The following is a 24,150-nucleotide window of genomic DNA, read 5'->3' as shown; positions in this document are numbered from 1 at the left end:
TCTCAGTCAGATACGCCGAACAAGCATCATGCATCGCTTCTTCCTCCTGGTATGTAGCTGCACTTTTAAAAATAATAATATAATATATTAAAAAGTACTCTAGAGCTCGTGCTTTATTAGTGATATTTTTTTGATGTGATAAGATTTTTTTTTACTACAAAAGTGAGAAAATATTAATCTAATATTAATTTATTGTTAAACTGTATAAAATTGATGTAAGCTTTTGATTACTATTGATAAAATCAATCGTGAACTTTTTTTAAATCGTTTCCTGTCACATCTGATACTTCCTGATACATTGTTTTTCTTTAGAAGTGCGTCCAAACTTAATAAGAACTGGTTCACCAAACAATATGGCCATAAATCTCTTACGCACATTGAACCAGCACATAAATAACAGCCTGAATTCATTCCTAAGGCCCCACGCAGACATTCCTGCTTTGCAAAAACAGTGCAGACAAAGTTAGCCCGGTTGTTGTCTTTCAGGTTTATTATTTGTCAAGCGTGACATGCTCAGAGCTGCTGGGCCGCCATAAAAGGGCTTGGATCATCGATTCCTTTGAGATGGAAGAGGAGAATCCAGGTCCCTTTCCTTATGCGCTGGGCACGGTGAGAAAATCAAAGTAGTCTGGTCAGACCGTGAACTCATATTCACAAAATACAAATAGTAATATATAACACTTTAAAAAGCTTAAAACAATTGGTTATTTGATAAGTTATCTTGTTACTGAGCTTTGCTGCAACACTTAAATGTATCAGTGAAAATCTCCCAAAAGCCGACAGTAAAACGTTTTTGTTGTAGGTCAACGTTGATCGGAGCTATCGAGTTTTCTTTGAACTGCATGGGGAAGGAGTGGATAAGGAGCCAAAGGACGTTTTGTCCATTGATAAAGAGTCTGGCATGTTGTACGTCCACAAAGCCGTGGACTATGAGATGAAGCAAACACTTAAGGTTGACCCATTACATTAAATATGCCAACATCTATTGTTAATAATCACTCGTTAATACTGCTGTATAGTTCTGCACTAGGATGCAACATCTGTCTCTGACTTTGTACATTAAACACTCTGTGCTCAGGCCCATTGTTGCCTGGGCTGAACAATGACATGGATTCTGGGTAAAAAGTATTTGATTAAATTTGACAAAATCAGAAGATATTAAAAGAGATCCTGACTGTGTAGAGCATTGTAAATGATTTCATATCATACATATTTTCAATTTCATTAAGTTTTGTTTTACCAGATCTCACGTTACACCTAGAATATTCAACAACTAATTCATCTTGCTTCGTACTGTGGCTAACCATGCATGATATATTCTGGTCTATAGCTAACGTTTAAGTCCAGAAAAATGGATACATCAGTTGACACTCAATTAGGAATCGAGATTTCCATACGAGACATCAACGACAACCCACCACGCTTCCAGAAGAACCTGTATGAACTCAGCGTCGATGAGGATAGCATACAAGGTACATGACTCTGCATCTCATTCTCAACTGGCATTGTTTATTGAGTACACCAACAAACTGATTTCTTTGTTTTGTCGTTTCCCAACAGGCACCCATCTCCTGACTGTGCAGGCTTATGACAGAGACCAGAGAGGAACGTCGAACTCATCTTTCCACTACGAAATCAAATCTGTGTCTCCGAACCCTCCAGACACCGAATTCTTCATTGACAAAACTGGAGCGATCTCATTTAAGGGATGTTTGGATTATGAGGCAAGAGACTCAGTATGTCAATATGTCAGTCTCGTCAGATGTACAGTTCTTAATTAAAGGAGGAACAAGTATCTTTTCCTGTTCAGCTAGATCTTCATCTGGTCAGAACAATGTACACATTGTCTGGTTTTTATTCAAGCATGTACAGTTTGCTTTGAGCACTGTCTGGCTGCCTGTAAAGTGTTTACATCATACGTAAAGAGCGTGAGTATCTACTGTGATGAGTAACACATAGAACAATAAATCTTGTGGAAAATTATTAGGCTACTTTGGAAGGAAATGGACAGGATACACTTTCAATATGGATGGAAACTATGAATGTAAACATGTCCATTTTCTTTTTTTAAGGTGGCTGACATGTTTAAAGTACTGGTGGAGGCTAAAGACCATGGAGAAGTAGTCAGCCTGTCCAGTTCCACCAGTGTCATCATTCATGTCCGGGACAGCAACAACCACCTGCCCATCATCACCAGCCAAACAGTAAGTGGAGTGTGAGAGGAGCTGAGGCAGATGGGTGACTATATGTGGCACCTAGAGCATAATGTGGTCTTGGATATCCTTGTGTTCTTGTGGTCTTGTGAGACGTCATCAGTCGCTGCCCAAGTACTGTTCCAAATCAAAGTTAAGATCTGGCCAAGTACAGTCCAAATACCAGGATGTGTACTGTCACACAGCTGTTCCAAATCCAGAATGACTGTCCTGTGTCTTCTTGCCCTACTACAGAGTCTGTAGTTCAGATTTGAACTTGTTAAGCCTGATCCACCAAGTACTCAAGTATGAAGTGAACTTGGTATTCAGAAATGGCCCTAGACAGACAGCTAGTCACTTACAATGACACCCACCTGTTGTCCACACCAGAATTTATGCATAACTTTATGGTTTTATAAGCTGTTCCAGACTGGAAACATGTGAATTACTGCTGTAAAGATAAACACTTTAACTGAGGTTTATGAGGACTGTCTAGCCGCTCAAGTGGCGAGGGAGTGTTTGGTTCTTGGCTTAATTTTCCAGTCCAGCATTCAAAATCAACACCAGTGGTTATCAAGCTAATGCTGCATATTTGACTTATCATATCTGCTCTGTTAAGTCATAAATGTGTCATGTGTTTTCCAATGTGCTGACATTTATCAAGCAGGTTAACTTTTTTAGGTTTCTAAGGTGTGGCATGCCTCAATCTAAACACGCGCATGCTCAATAGGCTACAAGCAGTATAGGAAGTTCTTATACAAACTTTTTTTCCCCCTTCTCCTCAACAACCTGAATTAAAACAACAGGGCAGCTACAAAGTGAAGGAACATGAGACTGGGTCCTCTCCTCTGCGGCTGCATGTGACAGACAAAGACAGCCCAGGCAGCCGAGCATGGAGAGTCAGATACACCATACATGGAGACGAGGGTGAACACTTCAAGATAGAAACTGACCCAGACACGAATGATGGAATCCTGACAGTAGTAAAAGTAAGTGGCGTTTAGCTGCATGCTTTACATTTTAAGACACACACACCTGTACTCTGACACATATAATTTCAGCCTTTAGATTTTGAGGATGGGCCACAGAGAGAGCTGTCCATATCAGTGGAAAATGAGGCACCCTATTTCTCCTGTACAGTGGAGGAGAGGACGAGCTCCGGCCTCTGGAAAGTTGACATCGATAAAGAAAGCAATGCTGGTGCAGGTCGGCCTCACTCTGCAGTGGCAGGCCAAAATCATTCTGTAAAAGTTGTCATCGAAGTGGAGGATACGAATGACCCCCCAGTGTTTAGTGTGGCTGTCAAAGAGGCCATTCTGGAGGAGAACGCACCCATTGGAACCTGGGTAGAGAAAGTGACTGCTGTGGATCATGACACCATTCATGCCAGAGATTTTGTGTAAGTGGGAAGTTTAAACTATCAAATTTAAGCTTTAATCTGGACCCTTTTAAGTTTAAGTGTTTTACATTTGTCCTTAGTTACAAGGTAGGAAGTGATCCTGCAGGCTGGCTGACAGTGGATCCTCACACAGGTGACATCACTACAGTGAAGACACCGGACAGGGAATCTCCTCATGTCGTTAACGGCCTCTATACCATCTTACTACACGCAGTTGATGATGGTATACACAAACTTTGAATATTAAAAAAAAAAAAAATAAATAAAGCTTTCGGTTTTCTGACTATGTTTTTTTTTGTAAAATCTTGCACAGGTAAGCCACCTCAGACAGGCACAGCTACGCTGCAGATCCACGTTGCTGACCAGAATGACAACATCCCACAGCCAACAGTGGACTATATGATTGTCTGTGTTTCTGATGGCCCCTTAACCACCAACATCACAGCTTTTGACCGGGATGAACATCCCTTCGGAGGGCCTTTTTTCTTTGAGCTGTTGGGGGATGTCAAAGAAAAGTGGCAACTGAATCCAGCATACGGTAGAAACAGCCCTACAAGGTAGTCAAATAGTGCAGAAAAAAACCCCAGATGTTTATTATTGTAATTATTTCTCACAGGTTACACAGCTGGCCTGGTGAAGCAGCCTTGTGTATATGCTGGTCCGCACACAATTACTCTGAAGATCTCTGATATGCAGGGAGAGTTTGGCGTTTACAACCTCAGTGTCACCGCGTGCGACTGCTCTGTGTCCCCCAACTGCCAAAGCCGCATACACACTGCACCAAAAGCTGCCCCCAGTGCTATAGGCATTGTGTTTGCCTCTTTGCTTTTACTTCTGCGTAAGGAATACAATTGGCATTTTGTTCAGTGTTAGAAGAGAATATACATAATAGATTTTTATGGTCACTACAAGGTGAATTTTTGTTATCCGACAGTTGGACTGCTGTCAACGCTCTTCATCACCTGCAAAACAGAGTTCATCCCTTTGCAGAGTGGTAATTCCGGTGTAGAAACACTTGTCCAATCAAACACTGAGAATCCAGGAAGAGATTGCCAGGTAAATGCCTTGCCAACTAAACAGTGACCCGTTTCAATGCAAATAGATGTGACCATTTATTATTTGTTTTAAAGGTACCTGGCAGTGCTTCGGCAGTGCCAGCTGATAACAGTCACTATGACTGGGATGACAGGCAGCAAAACACAACAACAACAATGGTGGGTATGCATGGAACTGAAAACCTCAGGCTAAACTACATTTTTCATGCATAATTTGGTGGAAACATGCCTTGTAAATATTTAGAACTGCTCTTTAGACTGCGAGAACAAAGTAAACTTTAAATCATCTGCTGCTCCTGACAGTCTCTTCAACAGGATATGGAGCATGGATTCATCTACCAACACACTGAGGATCACTGGAGGAAACAACTTTCCCACCAGTTCAGCAACAAATGGAACCAGGTCAGTGTGAGTTATTCAAGTGTCCTTGTGTGTCTTGAAAGGCGCTTATAAATTAAATGTATTATTATTATTATTATTATTCAGATCATTTACCTAATTAAAAATACCAATACTGCAGTGTTAAATATTAAGTAAAAGTCCTGTGTGAAAAATCTGTAGTAGTAGTTAGTAAGTAAAATTAGAAATGCCTTTATTTTCATCATACAACAAAATTGCAAAAGTATAAAAGAACTAAGAGGGAAAATGTAGTACCAGTCCAGTCCTATATTTGACATTAGATTAATGATACTGAAGCATTGCTGTGTAAGCAGTAGGCCTATGTTACTGTTATAGCTGCAAAACAGGGACAGTAGATACATTTTGAATGATTAGTCAAAGCCAAACCAGCTGCAAATGGCTGGATTCATTTCTAACATTGTGTTATATAGATTTAAATAAACAAAATGGAAATAAAGAACCTCAGAATTGTTCTTAAGTACTGTACATGAGTAAACGTACTTACTTCACAGCTCTGAGTCAGGAATATGTGACATTCAAATATACTGATTTTACCTGAGCTCCTCAGTTTCTTTTCCACAAATCTTTGACTATATTTTATTTTTTAACAGCCCATGGGCAAAAACACCAACCAGGTGGAATAAACTGTTGTTTATAGTTTCTTTGAACTACTTTTGTGTGCAGTTTGAGGATATGAGCACCATGAGCCTCCTCTACAAAAGGAACTCCAGCCATGTTACGGATGCAGCTCTCCTCACCTTACTTCACTGGGTTAGTTGTGTCATGTCAGTCATGTCTATACTGCCGTAGGACGCAATGCAAATTCAAGTTAGAGTTACCACTATAACTGATTTAAAGGGATAGTTCACCCTAGAATGATATTTCGCTCATTATCTACTCACCCTCATGTTGACTAAGGGCTGGAAGAAGTTTCAGAGTCCTCCGTCCCTTCTCTGAGTTACAGGGGGTCTTGGTGTAGCAGTGCATTTCAATGCAACGGTTGTAAAGGGACACCAGAGCTCTTCGTAAAAAAACACACACAAAAAAACATCCAAATACCTCCATGATGCTCGTATGTAATGTCCGTCTTGTGCTGAAGCCCCAAATTGCGTAATTGTCCCGAAAAAAATTAAATAAGTCCACATTCCAAGCATGTTTGTAGCATTAGCTCCGAGTGTTGTTGTCCCGGCTCTTCCGCTGCCAGCGCGCATGCGCAAGGTTCGCACTGAGACTCGCTTCCTTGTTTACCCCGGCGAAGGACTAGAAGCAGCCCGTAATAGCCTGCCTTGCACCGGGACAACACTTTTTCGTGCAATTTTAGCCATGGCTGAAGACCATGGCTTCGTCCTGTTGCCTGAGTTCCTCCTCTGTCCATTCTGGCTCGTACAAATACGGCTCAGCAAAGAAATGCAGCTCGTCCTCGACATCAAAATCTTCAGCCATGGCTAAAATTGCACGAAAAAGTGTTGTCCCGGTGCAAGGCAGGCTATTACGGGCTGCTTCTAGTCCTTCGCCGGGGTAAACAAGGAAGCGAGTCTCAGTGCGAACCTTGCGCATGCGCGCTGGCAGCGGAAGAGCCGGGACAACAACACTCGGAGCTAATGCTACAAACATGCTTGGAATGTGGACTTATTTAATTTTTTTCGGGACAATTACGCAATTTGGGGCTTCAGCACAAGACGGACATTACATACGAGCATCATGGAGGTATTTGGATGTTTTTTTGTGTGTGTTTTTTTACGAAGAGCTCTGGTGTCCCTTTACAACCGTTGCATTGAAATGCACTGCTACACCAAGACCCCCTGTAACTCAGAGAAGGGACGGAGGACTCTGAAACTTCTTCCAGCCCTTAGTCAACATGAGGGTGAGTAGATAATGAGCGAAATATCATTCTAGGGTGAACTATCCCTTTAACATTCAACTTTTCCAATCTCTACAGAGGCTCTCTTCTCTCCAAGACACAGAAAATAATTGGCCGGACTATGAGCCTCACCTGTATGCAGAGGAAGGGGACCCCAATGAAGTTGCAGAGCTGGAGAGTATTACCATCCCTGATAACGATTCATTTCAGAGAGCCCTGAAAGATTTGGACCCGAAGTTCAATCAACTGGCTTCAATTTGCAAGCCACCAAACATACAAGACTGAACATTTTCTCTATTGGAGTTTCTGTGCATTTTTATTTTTTTTTGAAACTCTGCATTTTGACCCAGCCCACCAGAGCAGAGAGACAATATGTTAATCACATGCTATTTAATAGCAACTGTTACATGTTTTGCTGAAGTTTTCATTTTACAAGTAGAGGGGAAAACAAAAAACAAAAAAAAACAAAAAAAACACACGAAGTACAGCTGTCTGTCCATTCAACTCGATTTGAAGATCTTCCAGGACCAACCCCCGAGTTACATCTGGACAGTAGAGTAGACATTCAAAAGAGGGGGAAAAAAGAAAAGGAAAAAAAAAAAAAAAAAAAAAGACAAAGGCATGTCTGCCTGTCTGTTCAAAAGAAAAGTTCCACAATGCATGCTTCTACCAATGAATACATTCATTTTCAAGTGCACAGCTGCTCGATTAAAAAGAAATTGCTCTCCCATTTCATATAAAGGATCCCAAGTACAATATTCCCCAAATACGTTTGGGATAAAGGGGGGAAAAAAAAACAAGCATCTTCAATTCAAGTGCTTCAAATGGGGGGAAAAAAAAAAAATAGGGAGGTACTTTTTTTTTTTTTTAAATAAGTAGAAAGTTATTTTATATGTACAGTAGTGTTAACCAATGAAAAGCATTCACACCCTCCCACTGCCAATTTTAGGGAGGGCTCGCTGCTCAGTGGTGCTCTGCCCTTTGCGTCCACGTCCCCTGAATCCTCTACCTCTCAGGAAGCGACCTGGCACACCAAAAGTTTCTATGTTCAACTTTTTCTCTTCTGCCCAGGTGGTTCTCCTGAGGGCATGTGGGAAAAAATTAAAAATTAAAATTGCAGAACTTCAAACAAAAAGGGACAAGAAAAAAAAAAAGTCACCTGGGTTTAAGATCCGATGAGATGTTGTCAAAGAAGCATTTGGCTTTGTTGTAGTACTTCTCACTGAGAGTTTCCTCCTCCATTCCATGGCTGTCCTGGGCCTCCCCAGAATCCACCTTCTCAACTGCAAAAAAATAAAAAATAAATTCAAAATGGACATTTTTATGCACACAATTCATACAGAAACTGACTGATGGCCTTTAAAAGACATACACACCTATAACCTCCTTTGTGAGATCATCTTTAAACTGAGCATTCGCCGTTTCAAAATCAAAATCTGACTCAAACGCCAAAGTTGAAGCCTTTGAGTTTTTCACTAGAAGCTGGCCTCTACTTCTGTTCCTGGACCTGCCTGCAAGCATCAGAAAAAGTTCAGATATAACTGCTGTAAAACTGGTCTTGCAACCTCTGGAGCAGGTTCCTCAGGTCTTTCATTTTGTTGTGGGATCCTTTCCTTATTGACAAATGAAAACAATTTGCTTAACCGATGTCTGTCCACAAGTGTTTTTCAGCAGGAATGGAGAAGGCAACCCAGTATTGCTGTTCTGTCAGTAAGTTTTGATTTGTGTATTTTTAAATTTGATACCTTGCTTTTGCCTTTTTTTCTGGTTCTCCGTGCCTTGGCCTTCAACCTTGGCTGCGCTTGGCTGAGATGGTGCTCGACCTAAACACAAGTTAAATGTGAAAGCTGTTTATTTGGAAGAAATGCAAGAAATAAATGGGTCATTGCACTCAAATTATGGTTAAAGTTAGCTACCGGCAGGAACGTTCTCCTTCTGAACCTGGGAACCATCCTGGCGAGAGCGCTGGGTTGGACGTGTAAGCTGTCTGCTCTGTGGCTGGGCTGAAGTCTTTCCCTTTTTCTGTGCAGCACTGGCCAAAGGCATGGTCTGGACTGCCTGCTCGACCATTGGGGCTCTTCTGGCTGGGCCGTGAAGTCCCGGTACTGAGGGAACAGAATGAACATTATTATGCTTGAAGGCCTGCAGATGCAACCAGACAACTAATAAGTAGTTATCGGACGTGACCAAGAGATTATCTGTACCTAGGCCCAGTGCTGCATTGTACTGCTGGTTGAGTAGAGAAGTAGCAGCCAGCTGGTTGTAGGTGGGCATCATGTCCCTGTACGAACTCCAGCGTGGGTGATATGCAGCCGAGGAGCTGCCAAGGGATGACTAAAGCCACAATGACGCAAAGAACGAAAAATTAATTAGTTGTTGTAATTAGTTGTTACACATCTCAACATGTGGAAATAGGTCAAGGAAATCTCCAAATCTTGACACACACACACCTGAACAATTGCAGGGTCGCGAGGCAGTCCATGGTGTGGTTTTGGTGGTTCAGACACAGTTATATCCTTGATGTCACTCCCTCTGAAGATTATGTATTCATAAATTTCATCTTTGGGTGGCACTGGTCTATCTGTGTACCGGTCCTCTGTCCCATAGGACTTAACTGGCAGAATGCAAAGTTGATTAATTGAAGAAAAAAAAATAATAATTGTAGAGGACTATTTTAAGGAGAATGCACACCACGTTTAGCAACTTACCTTTAGCCAAAGCAACCGTGGACCTGTCTGTGTCCACAGAAGAGAGGATTCCCTCGTAACGAATCTGTGCCTTGGATATTAAACTTATTTTACTGCCAATGTAAGGAGTTCCTCCCCCTGCACTCATGTTTGCAGCAAAAACGGCTTTTCGGATTGAGAAGCAGCTAAGGTACAGAGCATTAAAGCACGAGCACGCAGGCATTAACTAATCAGCACGTGCACAATCAGGGGGCACCTGTGCGCTTTATAAGACTGGCAGTGACGCGGCTCTGCAGCTGGCCGGGTCACCTGCGCGTGAAACAGGGTTAGTTTCTTTAGCCAGTCGGCGTACACCGCAAACCCAAACACTCTGCCGGGACATCCTAGTGGATATCAGTTGCAATACTTCCATAGAAATGAGAAATTCGACAACAACATTACACATCCAATAGCATTTTAAACCATAGATCTGTTTGTTAAAAAAAAGGACAATAGAAATGAGAATTTGGAAGTGGCATGTAAGCTAATATATTTTATTTTCTGTTTCAGCAAATACATTTTCAATAACTATGATAAATCATTCACAATTGTCATACTCAATTAAAATAAACCATGACTGCCTATTTTAGTCGTAGGTAAGGGATACACATTTGCTCATTAATGGTGTAGCTTAAGCTATAGCTGATTTAAAAATAAATTAAATACTGCACAATTGTATCTTTATTTCAACACGAAAATGAAAGTAAAATACAAACTTCTCAGTATTATTAAAAGTTGCACACGCGGCGGGAGTGTAATCTTGTGACTGTCGGTACAGTACACTTCCTCTCTACAGAGGGTGGGGCTCCCTTAAACGCCTCTTTAAACAGCGACTTCACTTGGCTATAAACACTGCAGCCATCTTGCTCAGCGCACCGAGCGTGAACAAACTCTGAAATTTGGTTAGTTCGCTTGTTGCAAACCACGTTATTGTTCAGCCAAAAGTTGCTTGGTGGAATTCTGAAACGGATTAGTAATCGTAGTGGCGTAAACAACACAGCAACGCCGTAACGTTTGATGAAAACAGTTCGCCTCCGGTACGATGTTGATCGGTCTCACACTTCCCCAGGAATGACAGCTGAGGCCATTGGTACCGCCTTTTAGGATGTGGAGCAGCCAATCACAGCTCTCAGAATCCCCTGCTCGCAGACGTTTAGCTGTTGTGCGCACGCGCATGTCAGTTGGTAAGTACCTCACTTTTCACAAGCTCGCAGGAGTGTGAAGATGGCGGTTTGCTACAACCCGCTGGACGAGCTCTTTTCACACACAGGGGTGAATAAAGCGGTAGTTTGTCATCCTGAGCGGTTCGTAGAGTCACAACTGTCGTTTTTGTGTCACAACAACCACTGGGGTAGGCACGGAGCAGCCGGTAATTACATGGTTATAGTTCCGGGACAAGGGGGTAGCTCGAGCTAATGTCCAGCTGGGACTTGGTCAAGACGATAGCAGGTACGCTGTAAATACTAATGTTGCTTTCCTCGTTGACTCTCCGAGTATACACGACAAACAAGTGCCAGAGCTGACACAGAAAAGCAGTAGCCGTGCCATAGTCTCGCCCCATCACATTCAAGATTGTTTGTGCTCCTTGTTTAACAAGTTGACGTACAGGGGGTCTCTACATGACGGTCTCCCCCATGGTTCAGCTATGGACGCATCGACGGCCAGCACGGACTCCAGCACGGGACATGACCCTGGCAAAACACTTGATAGTGATCGTGTAACTTTTCTCCCTAATCATCAGGAGAAAGTAGATTCATACTCTGTGCAGACTTTCAATGGGAGACAAACTATGAACTCTCAGGATTCAGGAAGCGCTGCCCCTCTCGGGGGGACAACAGTGTCAAGTGGCACTGGTAGCAGCAGCAGCAGCAGCAGCACTGCGATGTCTGTCACAGTTGTTAACAGTGGACCAGTGTTGTCTAAAGGGCTGTCCGGTGCGACAATGCCCCCCTCGTCCAACAGTGTAATCCAGACGCCGCTCATGAACTCGCAGAGTGTTGTGGCTTCAGCTGCTCAGCCTCAGCCAACGGGACCCACGGTGACACTCGTCAGGCCGCCTATGCAAACCGCGGGATCTGCTGTAACTTTGAATGGGAACAATACTGCGAGTCCCGCAGTGCCTGTCAATGCGACAAGTCAGGCAGGTATACAAACCCCAAACAACGGCCCGCCGTCCAGCTCCGTGTCTGTCAACTCAGGCTCTCACATTATTAAGGCAGAGCCACCTGCAACAGTTGCAGAGTCGGCGCCGCAGCCAGCAGGCGCTCCCGGCGCCGTCACTACTCCCCGGATTCCTGCGCCGGTAGCTGTCAGTCCTGCCGGGATCCGACCCCAGACCCCTCAGATGTTGGCACCCAGACTCCCCCAGACCTCCCCGGGACAGCCCAATATACATAACATCCAGCTTCCCCCGGGTGAGTGAAGTCAGAACCTTTTATGTGCAGAGACATTTATTTCCAATTATTATTTTTTATGATTAATAATTAATCAATAACGCAAAGGTATACTTCAAATAACTACATCATTTAGTGTTCTTCTATAATGCACAGACCGATAATTCCCAAATTTTAAGTGGAACATGAACAGATCATGTTTACATGCTGACTCAGCTGTGTTCTGCTGCTTCAGAAATTAAAATAATTATCCTATCTGATTCAATTTCTATTTGTATTTTACAGCATAATTATATTCAGGCTGTTGCATGTATTTTCTGACTTGCTTCAGGGATGGTGCTCGTACGTAGTGAGAGTGGACAGCTGCTGATGATTCCTCAACAGGCTCTGGCCCAGATGCAAGCCCAGGCACAGGGAGGAATGGCACCTAGGACTGCTGCACCAACCACTGTGCCTCCAGGCCAGGTAAGATCCAAGTCTACCTGAGAGGAACTTTATTTACATTTAGGTCGGTATTATAGGCCATCTTCAACCTATCTTGTCACTTGTTGAGTGTAATACATCACTAATGTTTGTGAGCATAGGAAGCAGTGTGGATGTATAGCGAATTGCATCAGTAATCTCAATTTTTACAAAATGATAAACGTTTTGAAGATGTTGAAGGTACAGTAGTTATTGTCTCTGTCGGGATGAAATTTGTTCACAACCTTTTCCTTGGTGCAGGCTCCTGTAAACACCATCATCAGCAGACAAGTATCACCCGGCACTATCATCCGACAGACCTGTCCAGCTCCAACATCACTCACTGCAACCACCACTCTTCAGAGACCTCCTCTGTTTCAGGTTTGTGGTCCTCCAAGTATTTCTGATGTTCATTTGTCTTACTGTTTGCGTTTTATGTCACAAACTGCAGACGCTCATGCTGGGAGCATGATATTTATTGACACTTCGTAATCTGCACCTACTTGATTTATGTTGTAAACTGAGTTCTCACAAGCCTTTGTGTACAAGGATTGATTCTAAATGCTTTATTTCATGTTTCAGCATGAAATGATTGCATTATATAATTCACTATACTATTACTAGTTCATGTGTCCAAAAGACACATAAATGGGTTTATGAGTGTGTTTTTCCACAGGGAAAAGCTGCAGACTCTAAGTCTCTACAAGATATGGTATTTGATGTATAGTGTGAACACACAGTATGTCTTCCCTGTGTTACCCTGGGTTTATTTGTAATCCTGTTTGTTGCACTTACTATGGCAGAGTTGAGATCTAGGTTTGAGGGAATTACTCTTCAGGACTCAGGAGATATAGTCTGTCCAGTATCATGCTATCTATTGAGTACAAAATGGATTACAAAGAAAGATGGGTATAGATGGGTTACTGTTAAAAAACAAAAAGTAAACCTAAATTTGTTCTTCCTTGATTTCTTAGATAAATACAGTGCAGAGACTGCACTATAATTTTTTAAAAAGCTACTGCATTAACAGTAATATATAGGAGGAGAAAAAAAAATAGTCGTTACTCATTAATGGATCATTTTCGGTCAGACTGAAGAATTTTTTGTTTTTAATGTCTGCCAATCAGTTTATTAAATTGAACAAAATCCAGATCAGATCCAATGATGTTGCTGATAAGAGCAGGCAATAATCCGACTGAGGTGTCTGTACATGACATGAGAAATCCGTATCAGTATGTGTGGTGTAACTTTAACAGAGTGTGGTAACAGAGAAACACATCTGGAGATTGACCAGTTATAGAGCCTTTGATTTATGAAAGCAGAAAAAAAGCATGGTTGTTCAGGATCACATTAACAGGGGTTCATTTTTTTCCCACTAATTAATTTCTTATGTTAAAATGTGACATATCAAAATGTCTCCTGTGAAAAATCCTATGACTTGAATAACATTTTGATCATGTTGTCATCTTCCCAGAGCTCAGTTGGGGCCACAGTAGCGGGGGTGACCACGAGGACAGTCACTCAAACACCTGGGACCACAGTTACTTCAGTAACAGTCAGCAAAGTGAGTTATTCATATCCCAACGGATCATGCAGAGTTTCAGATACTGCAGGTGTTGCATACAATATAGTATAACAACAGAAGGCAAAGCATGCTGCAGTGGCTAGCATAATGATTCACAAATGAGATGTAAGTTTCTTAATCTAGATGTTTTTTGGCAGGAGACAATAGAGAATGTGAAGAAATGTAAGAACTTCCTGTCTACGTTGATCAAGCTGGCATCCAGTGGGAAGCAATCTACAGAGACCGCAGCCAGTGTAAGAGAGCTGGTCAAGGACCTCCTGGTGAGTGAGCCTTACAAACAGGAGGCACAATGTTTTAAGACTGGAAATAAAAATGTTCTTAATAGTCCTGGGTATAGCTACTAATTTCCTGATTCATTTAGATAGAGGTCAGTTTTAAAAAAAAAAGGTTTGAGAGATTTTCACAAAACTAATGACAGTAATTTCAGAGATTTCTGTTTTACCTGTTCTTGGTACATCTTGGCTTTGCATTTGTGCAGCTCTTCTTAGTCTTCATTTTTAAGCCAAAATGCAAATCTGCTTACAGACCTGATGGTCCTGTTTGAATTGCAGTCATGCTTTGGATCTCGTCGCATGCATGGTGATGCATGGTGCATTCTCGTGAGGCTAGTCATGCGAAACCGTCTAGATTCAGCTAGATTTATAATAAGAGGATGCAGGAAATGGCATATATTATTATAAAAAAACCCAACATTTTCAGATCATATCTTGCAAATTATTGATTGAAATGTAAAAATTGTTTTTTCTTTAACTCAGCTCTAGTTTTTAATGTTTTGCAAAAATCCTCAAGCCGTGAGACCACCTATAAATTTCAGCTCTCACTAACAGCTATTTGTGATTTACTAGGAGGGCAAACTGGAAGCTGAAGAATTCACCAGCAGATTGTACAAAGAGCTCAACTCCTCACCCCAACCATATCTTGTGCCTTTCCTCAAGGTTGGAAAGCTTTTTTTTTTATTTCAAATTAATTTTATCTTTCAGCAAATACCATGAGACTATATGGTTTTGTACATGGTTCATTTATATAATGTTTGCCCACCTGTCTGTACTTTGCAGAGAAGCCTCCCAGCCTTGAGGCAGCTCACCCCAGACTCAGCTGCTTTCATCCAGCAGAGTCAGCTCCCCCAGCCAGCCTCAGGTCCAGTCTCCTCCACCTCACCCACCTCCACAACAGTGGTCCTGGGCAGCACAGTCCCTCGCCTCACTGCTCCAGTCACTAGACCCCAGCTCCTGCCAGGCGTTAACAAACCAGGACAGACTCCCTCTCTGGTAACTGATATTCTGTCAGATGTCAGCTCAAGACAAATAAGCCTTGAGATACATTTATAGACATGGCCAATTGTTTTGGTACTCTTGCACCTCATTGGAACAATGCTCTGTTCTTTTTAAAAAGTGCTGAACATAAAAGCTCTTAGTATGACATACAATACAATATAATAAGACAAAGAAAGCTCTAATAGATAAGAACTTTTGGCTATTCTGCAAAGATCTTTGAAAGGATCCTCAACTAAATGGTCAGTCTGAGGCTTAGACTGACCATTTAGTTGATGAATGAAAGGATTGTTGTGATACTGATACTGTAGTTAGGAAAAGATAAAAAAAAAAAAAAAACAGTTCTCTGGGAACATTTAGAACAAAGTAATGGTCAAAGAAAAGAACAGAAATGAATTAAAGTCTACACTAATCTACTTGGGTTGTGGTTGTAAGAAGGAAATCCGACCCATGCTGAGCAGGAGGAAAGTTGAAGTGGTGAGAAAAGAATCATGAACAAGTTATGACAACATGGAAGCTTACCTCCAAGATGAGATGTCTATGCTTCCTGAATAGAAACCTGCTGGAGAACCAAGAGGATCCCATATTTGAATCACAGAAAACCCAGACGGGGGTTTAAAATGTTAAAATGTCAGTTGAGAAGTCACAAAACCAAAAGATTTTTTAAATGGTCATAATAATGGACAGACGGATAAGGGGGCCTTCTGTGAGTCCCGTATCCAGCTGAACATCAGTGGAAAGAGTAAACACTTTCTGTTGGGAAGGAGCCACCTTTAAACCTGAGAGGACTGGGGATGTTTGCTCCAGAGTAAAACCACCTGTAGAGAAGAACATGCAGCTACCCCTGGCACCGTCGGAGGTGCGTCAGGTGGAAACGCTGCATGTAGCCCTTACCTGTGCTTACATCTAGTTTAAATGCTACATTGACCCTTAAAAACAATGTTTCTGCTTTGTTAAAGGTAGAACACAGAATGCCAATTACCTTTGTCAGTTTTAACTTATGTCCAAAAACTATGGTTTGTTGTTTTAAGTGAAAGATTACCAATCATGTTTGCCATATCTGCCATTAAATATCGTTATCAGGTTTTCACCAAGAACATATGTTTAAGAAACTAGCTGGTGCTGGTGTCAGAATACAGAAGTAAAGATATAAGACAGCATTAAAATATAAAGGAACTAAAATCTTTACACTTGCTAAAGGAAGTAATAAACAAATGACAACATAAAATATAATTTGATTATCAAGACATAATCTTTGTTTTAATACTTATCCTTTCAGGTTCTCCAGCCTCAGCAGCAAAGAGCAATTTTGAGACCTCAGGTAACCTTACCAACAACGCCCATGATGACTGTCAGGAATCAGGCCCCTGGACGCATCATGCTGGGACAACAACAGGTCCAGCTTAAAGAGCTGCAGCCAGGTGAGATGTCAGTCTAACAGCACCTCTGTCTGTGCATCTGCACGTGTGTTGCTTATTGCGTTTTCTGTGAGCTGAGGTCTGTTCTGTCTCTACCAGTTCCCTTGAGGCCGGGGGTGCCACCTGCTTCTAAACAAGTCTCTGCTGCAGCCTTGAACAAGCTGAAAGAGGGAGGCGGCACTTTCAAGTAAATATCATTCAAATGTCATTTTTAACATTAATTACCTGCATTTTTGTTGCTTCAAAAACATTCTGTAGCTGGTGCATAAAGAGCGATAAAAATCTCTACATAGGAATAGTCTCAAGGTTTTAATATAGCGTGCCGTTTTTCATCTGAAGTGTAATGGTTTGATTTTTGCATCTGTATTGACAGAGATGAGGATGACATCAATGACGTGGCCTCCATGGCTGGAGTGAACCTATCAGAGGAAAGCGCTAATATCCTAGCGACCAATTCTGGACTTGTGGGAGCAGTGACACATTCGTGTAAGGACGAGACTTTTCTCTCCTGCGCCCCGCTGCAGAGGAGAATGTTGGAGATAGGTGAGACACCGACATCACTGTTAACTATACAATATCGGTTTGTTGACCAGTGTCTTACAGAACTCTTGTGGTGCATCGGCTCTAGGTAGGAGGTATGGTGTGACAGACCTGGGTGCTGAGGTGGTTAACTATGTCTCCCACGCCACTCAGCAGCGACTTCGGAACCTGCTTGAAAAAGTCTCAGAGGTAGCCCAGCAGAAAAACGGCAATTTCAAGGTTTGTTTAGCGACATAATGTTTAACAACTTGTACTATGTTTTTCCCTAAGGTTTAGATTAAACATCAGCTACACTAGATTGAGCTAGATTCAGTTAAAAACAGTGTGTGTCTTTGTAATATTTTGCTTGTTTTTGGGATAACATTGCATCACTGCTGTCCATTGGCAGGAGGACGACAGCTACGAGCAGAGCAGTGACGTCCGTGCTCAGCTGAAATTCTTTGAGCAGCTGGACCAGTTAGAGAAACAACGAAAGGAGGAGCAGGAGAGAGAGATCCTCCTGAAGGCAGCTAAGGTACAGCATCCCTGACGGACATCCGAATAATTTGCCTGCTGACTATTAATTGTATTAAAAGTTTGTACCTTTGTGCAAGGTAAATAACAATCTGTGGATTCAGATAGCAGATCTGAAATGTTGGTGGAATAAATCGTTTTATAATAGACAATAATAGAGATGTAATAGACCAAAGGTGGGTTGAGTAAATGGAGCAACTCATGTAACAGTCAAAACATGCTCTTTGTTGCCTTCATGAATTAGATTTAGCAGGGATGTAATGAAGATCTTCTCGATTGAGAACAGTTTTTAGGCCGTTACAAGCAGGTATTGCTTTTTTCTAATTATTATTTTTAGGTTCCACACTGTCTCTTACTTTTTCGTTTTTCGTTTTTTTTTTTAGAATAAACCAATCACTTATAGTCACACTTTTTTGAAAAGTGTTTTTTGTGAAAAGATTCTCTTTTCACAAAACGTCGTCTGTGAATGATTTTGACTCATCATTAGGATGCTTAAAGCCAACAGCTTCTAAGGAATGCACTATGTGACTCATCAAATGGCATTGGAGATGAATTCATAACACAAAATTTAACTGTGCACCAGTGAGAATAGAATGAATCATGGATTTCAGATTGAAGGAATAACAAAAAAGTTCCATGTAAAAAAGCAATCAGGTAAATTTAAAACTGTTTAGATGAGAAATTTTTCTCTGCCATGGTATTCATGTAGAATTCAACTCATTGCCCATTGACCTCCAAATTTCTTCAGCCTTGCACATGTGCTTTGCCAGCGCCGGTTATTAATTAATTGTCTTTTGCTTTTGGCCCTGCAGTCTCGAGCTCGGCAAGAGGATCCAGAGCAGCTGCGTCTGAAACAGAAGGCAAAAGAGGTAGAATGAGAGGAGGAAGACAGCCAACAAGTCTGTGTTTCTGTACATTTATGTGCTCTGTGCTTGATTGCAACGTTGGTATCTGTGCGTTGTCCAGATGCAGCAGCAGGAGTTGGCTCAGATGAGACAGAGGGAGGCCAACCTGACGGCTCTGGCAGCCATCGGCCCCAGAAAGAGGAGGAAGAATCTGGACTCTCCATCCTCCTCTGCTTCAGCTGAGGTAACATTCAATACAGTGACTCCCCCATGTATATCATGTATAGTTTTGTTTTTATATGTAACGATGTAAAAACTTCTAGCATAGCTTGTTAGGAAAAGATATAAAAGTGCGAGTCACACTCATACTGGACAGTTTACACATTTATGAAATTGCTAAAACATGGAAAAACAATACCTACAGGTAGTATGTTATCTAAACCAGTGGTTCTTCATCTGATTGGATTTAGCAACTTTGACTGATTATCCATTATAGTGAGGCAGCCTTTCCAACCTTTTAAACTCTATTTTGCTGATGTTACTGCTGATTTTGCATGTGGATATATTTTCTATATCAAACTGAAATATCTAATTTGTTACATTAGTTAAGCCTTGTTTCACAAACCCCCTGTCATACTGTGTCAGTCTCTGTCGCTTTTCAGACGTTCATCCGATTGGCTTTATTCTCTGTGGGTGAATTGCTGGAGACCATAAGTGCATTGTCAGCTTCAAAGTAGTTTGAATGAGCCGTCATATTTTGGCCTAAAGTGTCAGTTCAACAGACCATACAGGCAGCCACTAACGGCTGAAAGGGCCACTAAGGGCTGAAAACCTTTACTTCACAGCAGTGTCTCATAGTGTGCCAAGTGTACTGATGGACTATTAGCAATGACATCTAAAGGGTCACCCTTCTAGATAGCCGGCTGGTGTATTGCTGCCATCCTAGTGCGTGTTGTGTTCAGCCGCTTTGAATGACTGGAGAACATTCTAATCTCAAACTATATGCAGCCTTATTTCTGGTTGATGTGAACTAGTATTATTTTATCACTGCTTTGGTCCAGGGAAGGTTGAAGTGAAGCCCCTAAGTGCAAAACTGTGCTCCAGCCAGCCACCTCCTTAATTTCATTTGAAGTAGTTACTATAGATGTGGGGATTGCATTCAAGTGAGGCTATGGTTTATTATTTTCTTGTGGAGGCATCTATGCCAGGTGTGTTGCTCAGATCCCAAGGGTGCACAGTTTCTGTTTGGATGAGCAGTTCTCTAGAAAGCTACATGGGAAAACACCCAATGCAAACAGGTATGTTCTGAATGTGCACAAGTTAATTTAATTGTGAAAGCATCAAAAATATGTGGAAGCCTGGAAGCCAGACTGGGCTCATGCATTTCTTGAGGCAGAAAGTTGGTCTTGACTCACTCGTTAGGGAACTTATTATACACCGGGCCAATCAAATCTCTAAGGCAGGTTAAATGCAGTGATGCATGTGGAGCTGGATTTGTTTACAACAAAATGCTCTGATTGGTTGTGAACTCCAAATGATTTACTCATCAGACAGTTCCCTCCACAAATGATACATGTCACACACACGCACTCAGCACCCTTTAGTTCTCCTTCTCACGTTTCTCTCTCATCTTGCAGGGATCAGGAACAGGGCCCTCTCTGTCTGGAGGGCCTGGATCTTCAGGCTCCAGACCCACACGGCAGCGCATCACACGTGTCAATCTCAGGGACCTGCTCTTCTGTTTGGAGAATGAGAGATCTACCAGTCACTCTCATTTCCTCTACAAGGGCTTTCTCAAATAGGCTTGATGTCAGAGAGGAGAGGAGGAGGAGGGGGAGAAAAGTGTGAACACTCCCACGACATAGAGTATAAAAGACTCTTATAAATAAAGAGGAGGAGAACAGCGACTTGGCCCATTTTCAGGTTTTTCAGATTCACTGAATACACCTGTAATAAAATAGCAGCCATATTTGATAGCCTCTCTACCTCCCTCCTCAAATAATGCCTAATTTGAGAAGTCATTGCGTAATACCCCTTTATTTAACCTGTTTAACTTCTTTTTCAAAAAGGTGCAAACGTGGGTCATGTTTTGTGAGGAAGGATTTTTTTTATGAACAAATGGCAAATTGTACAATTATGCACTGTAACATAGTACAGTTTATTTTCTAAATATTTGTGTGCACATTAGACTTTCGAAGCAATGAAATCTGCGTGTCTTATAAGAACACCAACTAATTTTGTTAAACAGTTGTTTTATTGTTGCTTATAGTCTGCAGAATTAGTTTGAATTAGTTGACTCCAAACTGTGTAACCTACTGAGTTGCCTTCCTAACTATGAATAAGCCATACAACCATCTCTAAGCAATTAACCCTGCTGTAACTCACTCAATATCTGTCATCTCTATTACTTTACTTGATTTTTCATTCTCCATATTTATTTACTAAATTGAAGCTTCAATACTTAGTTATTTATTTAATTTCATGCAACACCTTAGTTGTTTCATGTAGCGTAAACCTACATGTTTGAAATTAAGTTATAGATTTTAGAGCGAAAAGACAAGTATGTTCTTTTTTTAATCCTTTAAATGTTAAAGGGATAGTTCACCCTAGAATGATATTTCGCTCATTATCTACTCACCCTCATGTTGACTAAGGGCTGGAAGAAGTTTCAGAGTCCTCCGTCCCTTCTCTGAGTTACAGGGGGTCTTGGTGTAGCAGTGCATTTCAATGCAACGGTTGTAAAGGGACACCAGAGCTCTTCGTAAAAAAACACACACAAAAAAACATCCAAATACCTCCATGATGCTCGTATGTAATGTCCGTCTTGTGCTGAAGCCCCAAATTGCGTAATTGTCCCGAAAAAAATTAAATAAGTCCACATTCCAAGCATGTTTGTAGCATTAGCTCCGAGTGTTGTTGTCCCGGCTCTTCCGCTGCCAGCGCGCATGCGCAAGGTTCGCACTGAGACTCGCTTCCTTGTTTACCCCGGCGAAGGACTAGAAGCAGCCCGTAATAGCCTGCCTTGCACCGGGACAACACTTTTTCGTGCAATTTTAGCCATGGCTGAAGAGTCTGTGAGTCTGTGAGTCTGGTTCACCTGTGGCAGCCATGGCAGCCGCAGCAGCAGCCGTAGCTGCAGCTTCGTCCTGTTGCCTGAGTTCCTCCTCTGTCCATTCTGGCTCGTACAAATACGGCTCAGCAAAGAAATGCAGCTCGTCCTCGACATCAAAATCTTCAGCCATGGCTAAAATTGCACGAAAAAGTGTTGTCCCGGTGCAAGGCAGGCTATTACGGGCTGCTTCTAGTCCTTCGCCGGGGTAAACAAGGAAGCGAGTCTCAGTGCGAACCTTGCGCATGCGCGCTGGCAGCGGAAGAGCCGGGACAACAACACTCGGAGCTAATGCTACAAACATGCTTGGAATGTGGACTTATTTAATTTTTTTCGGGACAATTACGCAATTTGGGGCTTCAGCACAAGACGGACATTACATACGAGCATCATGGAGGTATTTGGATGTTTTTTTGTGTGTGTTTTTTTACGAAGAGCTCTGGTGTCCCTTTACAACCGTTGCATTGAAATGCACTGCTACACCAAGACCCCCTGTAACTCAGAGAAGGGACGGAGGACTCTGAAACTTCTTCCAGCCCTTAGTCAACATGAGGGTGAGTAGATAATGAGCGAAATATCATTCTAGGGTGAACTATCCCTTTAACTTTAAAATTAGTTTCACATGTACTGATTTCTAAAATTTAAGCCTTTAAACCTGCATTGCTATACCAAACATCTACCTAAAACTCTATTTTTGTAGCTGCCCACCAACACACATTTTTACTCTTGTAGTGGTGAATGATAATGTCCTCCAGTCATTTCTGTACCTGCTTACATTTTGGTGTGCTACTGGACAGACCCTTAGGTTTTTAGTAAGTATAACATAAGAAACTGAAGTTTCTTCCTGTATATTTGTAAATGTTACACCTAAAGTTTTACACATGGTTTTGTATAGAATTGAAAATCACATTTTCTCTATTGAAAAGTTTGAATAAATAATGATTTTGCAGTAACTGGTTTGGCGTGACGTTTAAAGACGTCAGTGGCTTATTAACGTCTTTGTGTTCAGCTGTATTTCACTAGGGGGCAGCATTGCATTATTTGAACATCTGGCCGTGAGCTGCATTTGGCACAGGGGATTCTGAGTGAGGCTTTGCACGTGAATGAGCTGAATGCCTTTAATTCCTTCTTACTCTACCTGTTCACAGATAATTCTATTTAATCCTCTAGCATCTGTAAAGCCACATGTAATACACAGCGTGGGTCCCCTGGGTCTGTGCAGGCAGCTATTGAGCACAGCACTCAACTCTTAACCCAAATGCACATACACACACATTCTGCTACCAGTCTGTCTGCTCCTTTGTTGGTCTGTCTTGTCGAGTCCTCTCCATTATCAGCCCACACACAGCGTACTGGCAACAGCTGCCACATCAGCTGCTAACATTCACCATAAACCAAGGTCTGGAAATGATTAGGCCATTCTGCCACTGGACGGTAGCCTCATGTTACAATGATTAGGAGCAGCTTTTGAATCCGAGCCAACCAAAGGGGAACAATAATATTTGGAGCCATCAGTGCCGATGAGCCAACATTTCATTTCTTAAAATGAAAGTGCATCTGGGAGCCACTAGGTGGCAATATCTCATTTTTACCTTAATGTAAGATTCTGATGTATCTGACATGGATTAAAACTACATTTTCTTCATTATGCTTAATGTCCTGGTTATATTTAGTCGACTTTAACGTTCATATGTTCACGATTTCTTCTGATCAACACCCACAAGACAGACTATTAGGTTGGCCTTTCAGGGACTCCCATTGTAGATGGCACATGGCAAAAAAAGCACTCTGTATCCTTACTAATATAAAAGTATTGTGCTGCTGCAAGACACTAGACAAAAAACAGGCTTTTAGTCATGAGTACAGAACCAGCATGGCCTGACTGTCTCTCATGGCGTCTCGGTGATTCAGGTGAGGCCTCGCCCCTTGTGCCTCAGCCCAATCCAATATTTTTCCTGGTAATCCCCATTCCACTCCTCAACACTGCTGCTCTTTCAGAGTTAAGTCCACATAAGCTCCCACTTGAGTGCCAGAGGCAGAGCAACAACACGGATGGTGCGGTTGCCTAGCGACGTCTCAGTCACTGCACCTGAGGGTGTTGGGTAAACACCGTGATCCTGCCAGAGGGAAGAGGAGAGAAGTGACATCACTGGTTCCTTCCGTGACATTTATTAAAGGAGGCTGTTATTAATTTCTTACATTCGGTGTTGTCATTTCTGCTTTCACCCCGGCCTGAAATTAGAAAAGAAGTTTAAACTGAGTTGTGAGTGTGTGTGCGTGCAGGCAGGCTCAGGACTATGTGTGTAACTGTTCATCTATACTTAGCTATGGGTGCTTTTGTCAGATTCTGTGATGGGATTTGACTGATCTGATAGTTCTTCT

The 24,150-nt window shown here is 42.0% G+C and overlaps 3 protein-coding genes across 3 annotated transcripts; 2 read left to right on the top strand and 1 right to left on the bottom strand.

Annotated features, from left to right (window-relative positions):
- Positions 1–20: 20 nt before the first annotated feature.
- On the top strand, positions 21–7,709 carry cdh27 (cadherin 27). The gene is made up of 16 exons (XM_084542298.1): positions 21–49; positions 487–609; positions 803–952; positions 1,331–1,472; positions 1,561–1,724; positions 2,073–2,204; positions 2,999–3,181; positions 3,254–3,591; positions 3,672–3,814; positions 3,905–4,129; positions 4,208–4,429; positions 4,526–4,647; positions 4,722–4,805; positions 4,950–5,048; positions 5,730–5,816; positions 6,985–7,709. The coding sequence occupies exons 1-16, from the start codon at positions 29–31 to the stop codon at positions 7,189–7,191; spliced, it is 2,442 nt and encodes an 813-aa protein (XP_084398424.1). The 5' UTR covers positions 21–28; the 3' UTR covers positions 7,192–7,709.
- Positions 7,195–9,793, bottom strand: LOC311486441 (protein LSM14 homolog B-B-like). Its single transcript, XM_084542296.1, has 8 exons — positions 9,615–9,793; positions 9,357–9,520; positions 9,111–9,240; positions 8,823–9,011; positions 8,652–8,729; positions 8,283–8,417; positions 8,066–8,189; positions 7,195–7,986 (listed from the first exon to the last, which is right to left on the bottom strand). Exons 1-8 carry the CDS (start codon positions 9,739–9,741, stop codon positions 7,830–7,832), a joined length of 1,104 nt encoding a protein of 367 aa, XP_084398422.1. The 5' UTR covers positions 9,742–9,793; the 3' UTR covers positions 7,195–7,829.
- Positions 9,794–10,166: 373 nt separating this feature from the next.
- taf4a (TAF4A RNA polymerase II, TATA box binding protein (TBP)-associated factor) lies at positions 10,167–23,573 on the top strand. The gene is made up of 15 exons (XM_084542295.1): positions 10,167–12,046; positions 12,357–12,490; positions 12,749–12,868; positions 13,962–14,051; positions 14,210–14,332; positions 14,918–15,007; positions 15,128–15,340; positions 16,623–16,764; positions 16,861–16,948; positions 17,135–17,304; positions 17,390–17,520; positions 17,690–17,815; positions 18,627–18,683; positions 18,781–18,903; positions 20,297–23,573. Exons 1-15 carry the CDS (start codon positions 11,278–11,280, stop codon positions 20,459–20,461), a joined length of 2,541 nt encoding a protein of 846 aa, XP_084398421.1. The 5' UTR covers positions 10,167–11,277; the 3' UTR covers positions 20,462–23,573.
- Positions 23,574–24,150: the final 577 nt, after the last annotated feature.

Source organism: Chelon labrosus (assembly GCF_963514085.1).
Source record: "Chelon labrosus genome assembly, chromosome: 4".
Lineage (NCBI taxonomy): Eukaryota > Metazoa > Chordata > Actinopteri > Mugiliformes > Mugilidae > Chelon > Chelon labrosus.
Note: the sequence above shows the minus strand (reverse complement) of the source record. Positions and strands in the feature narration are given on the sequence as shown.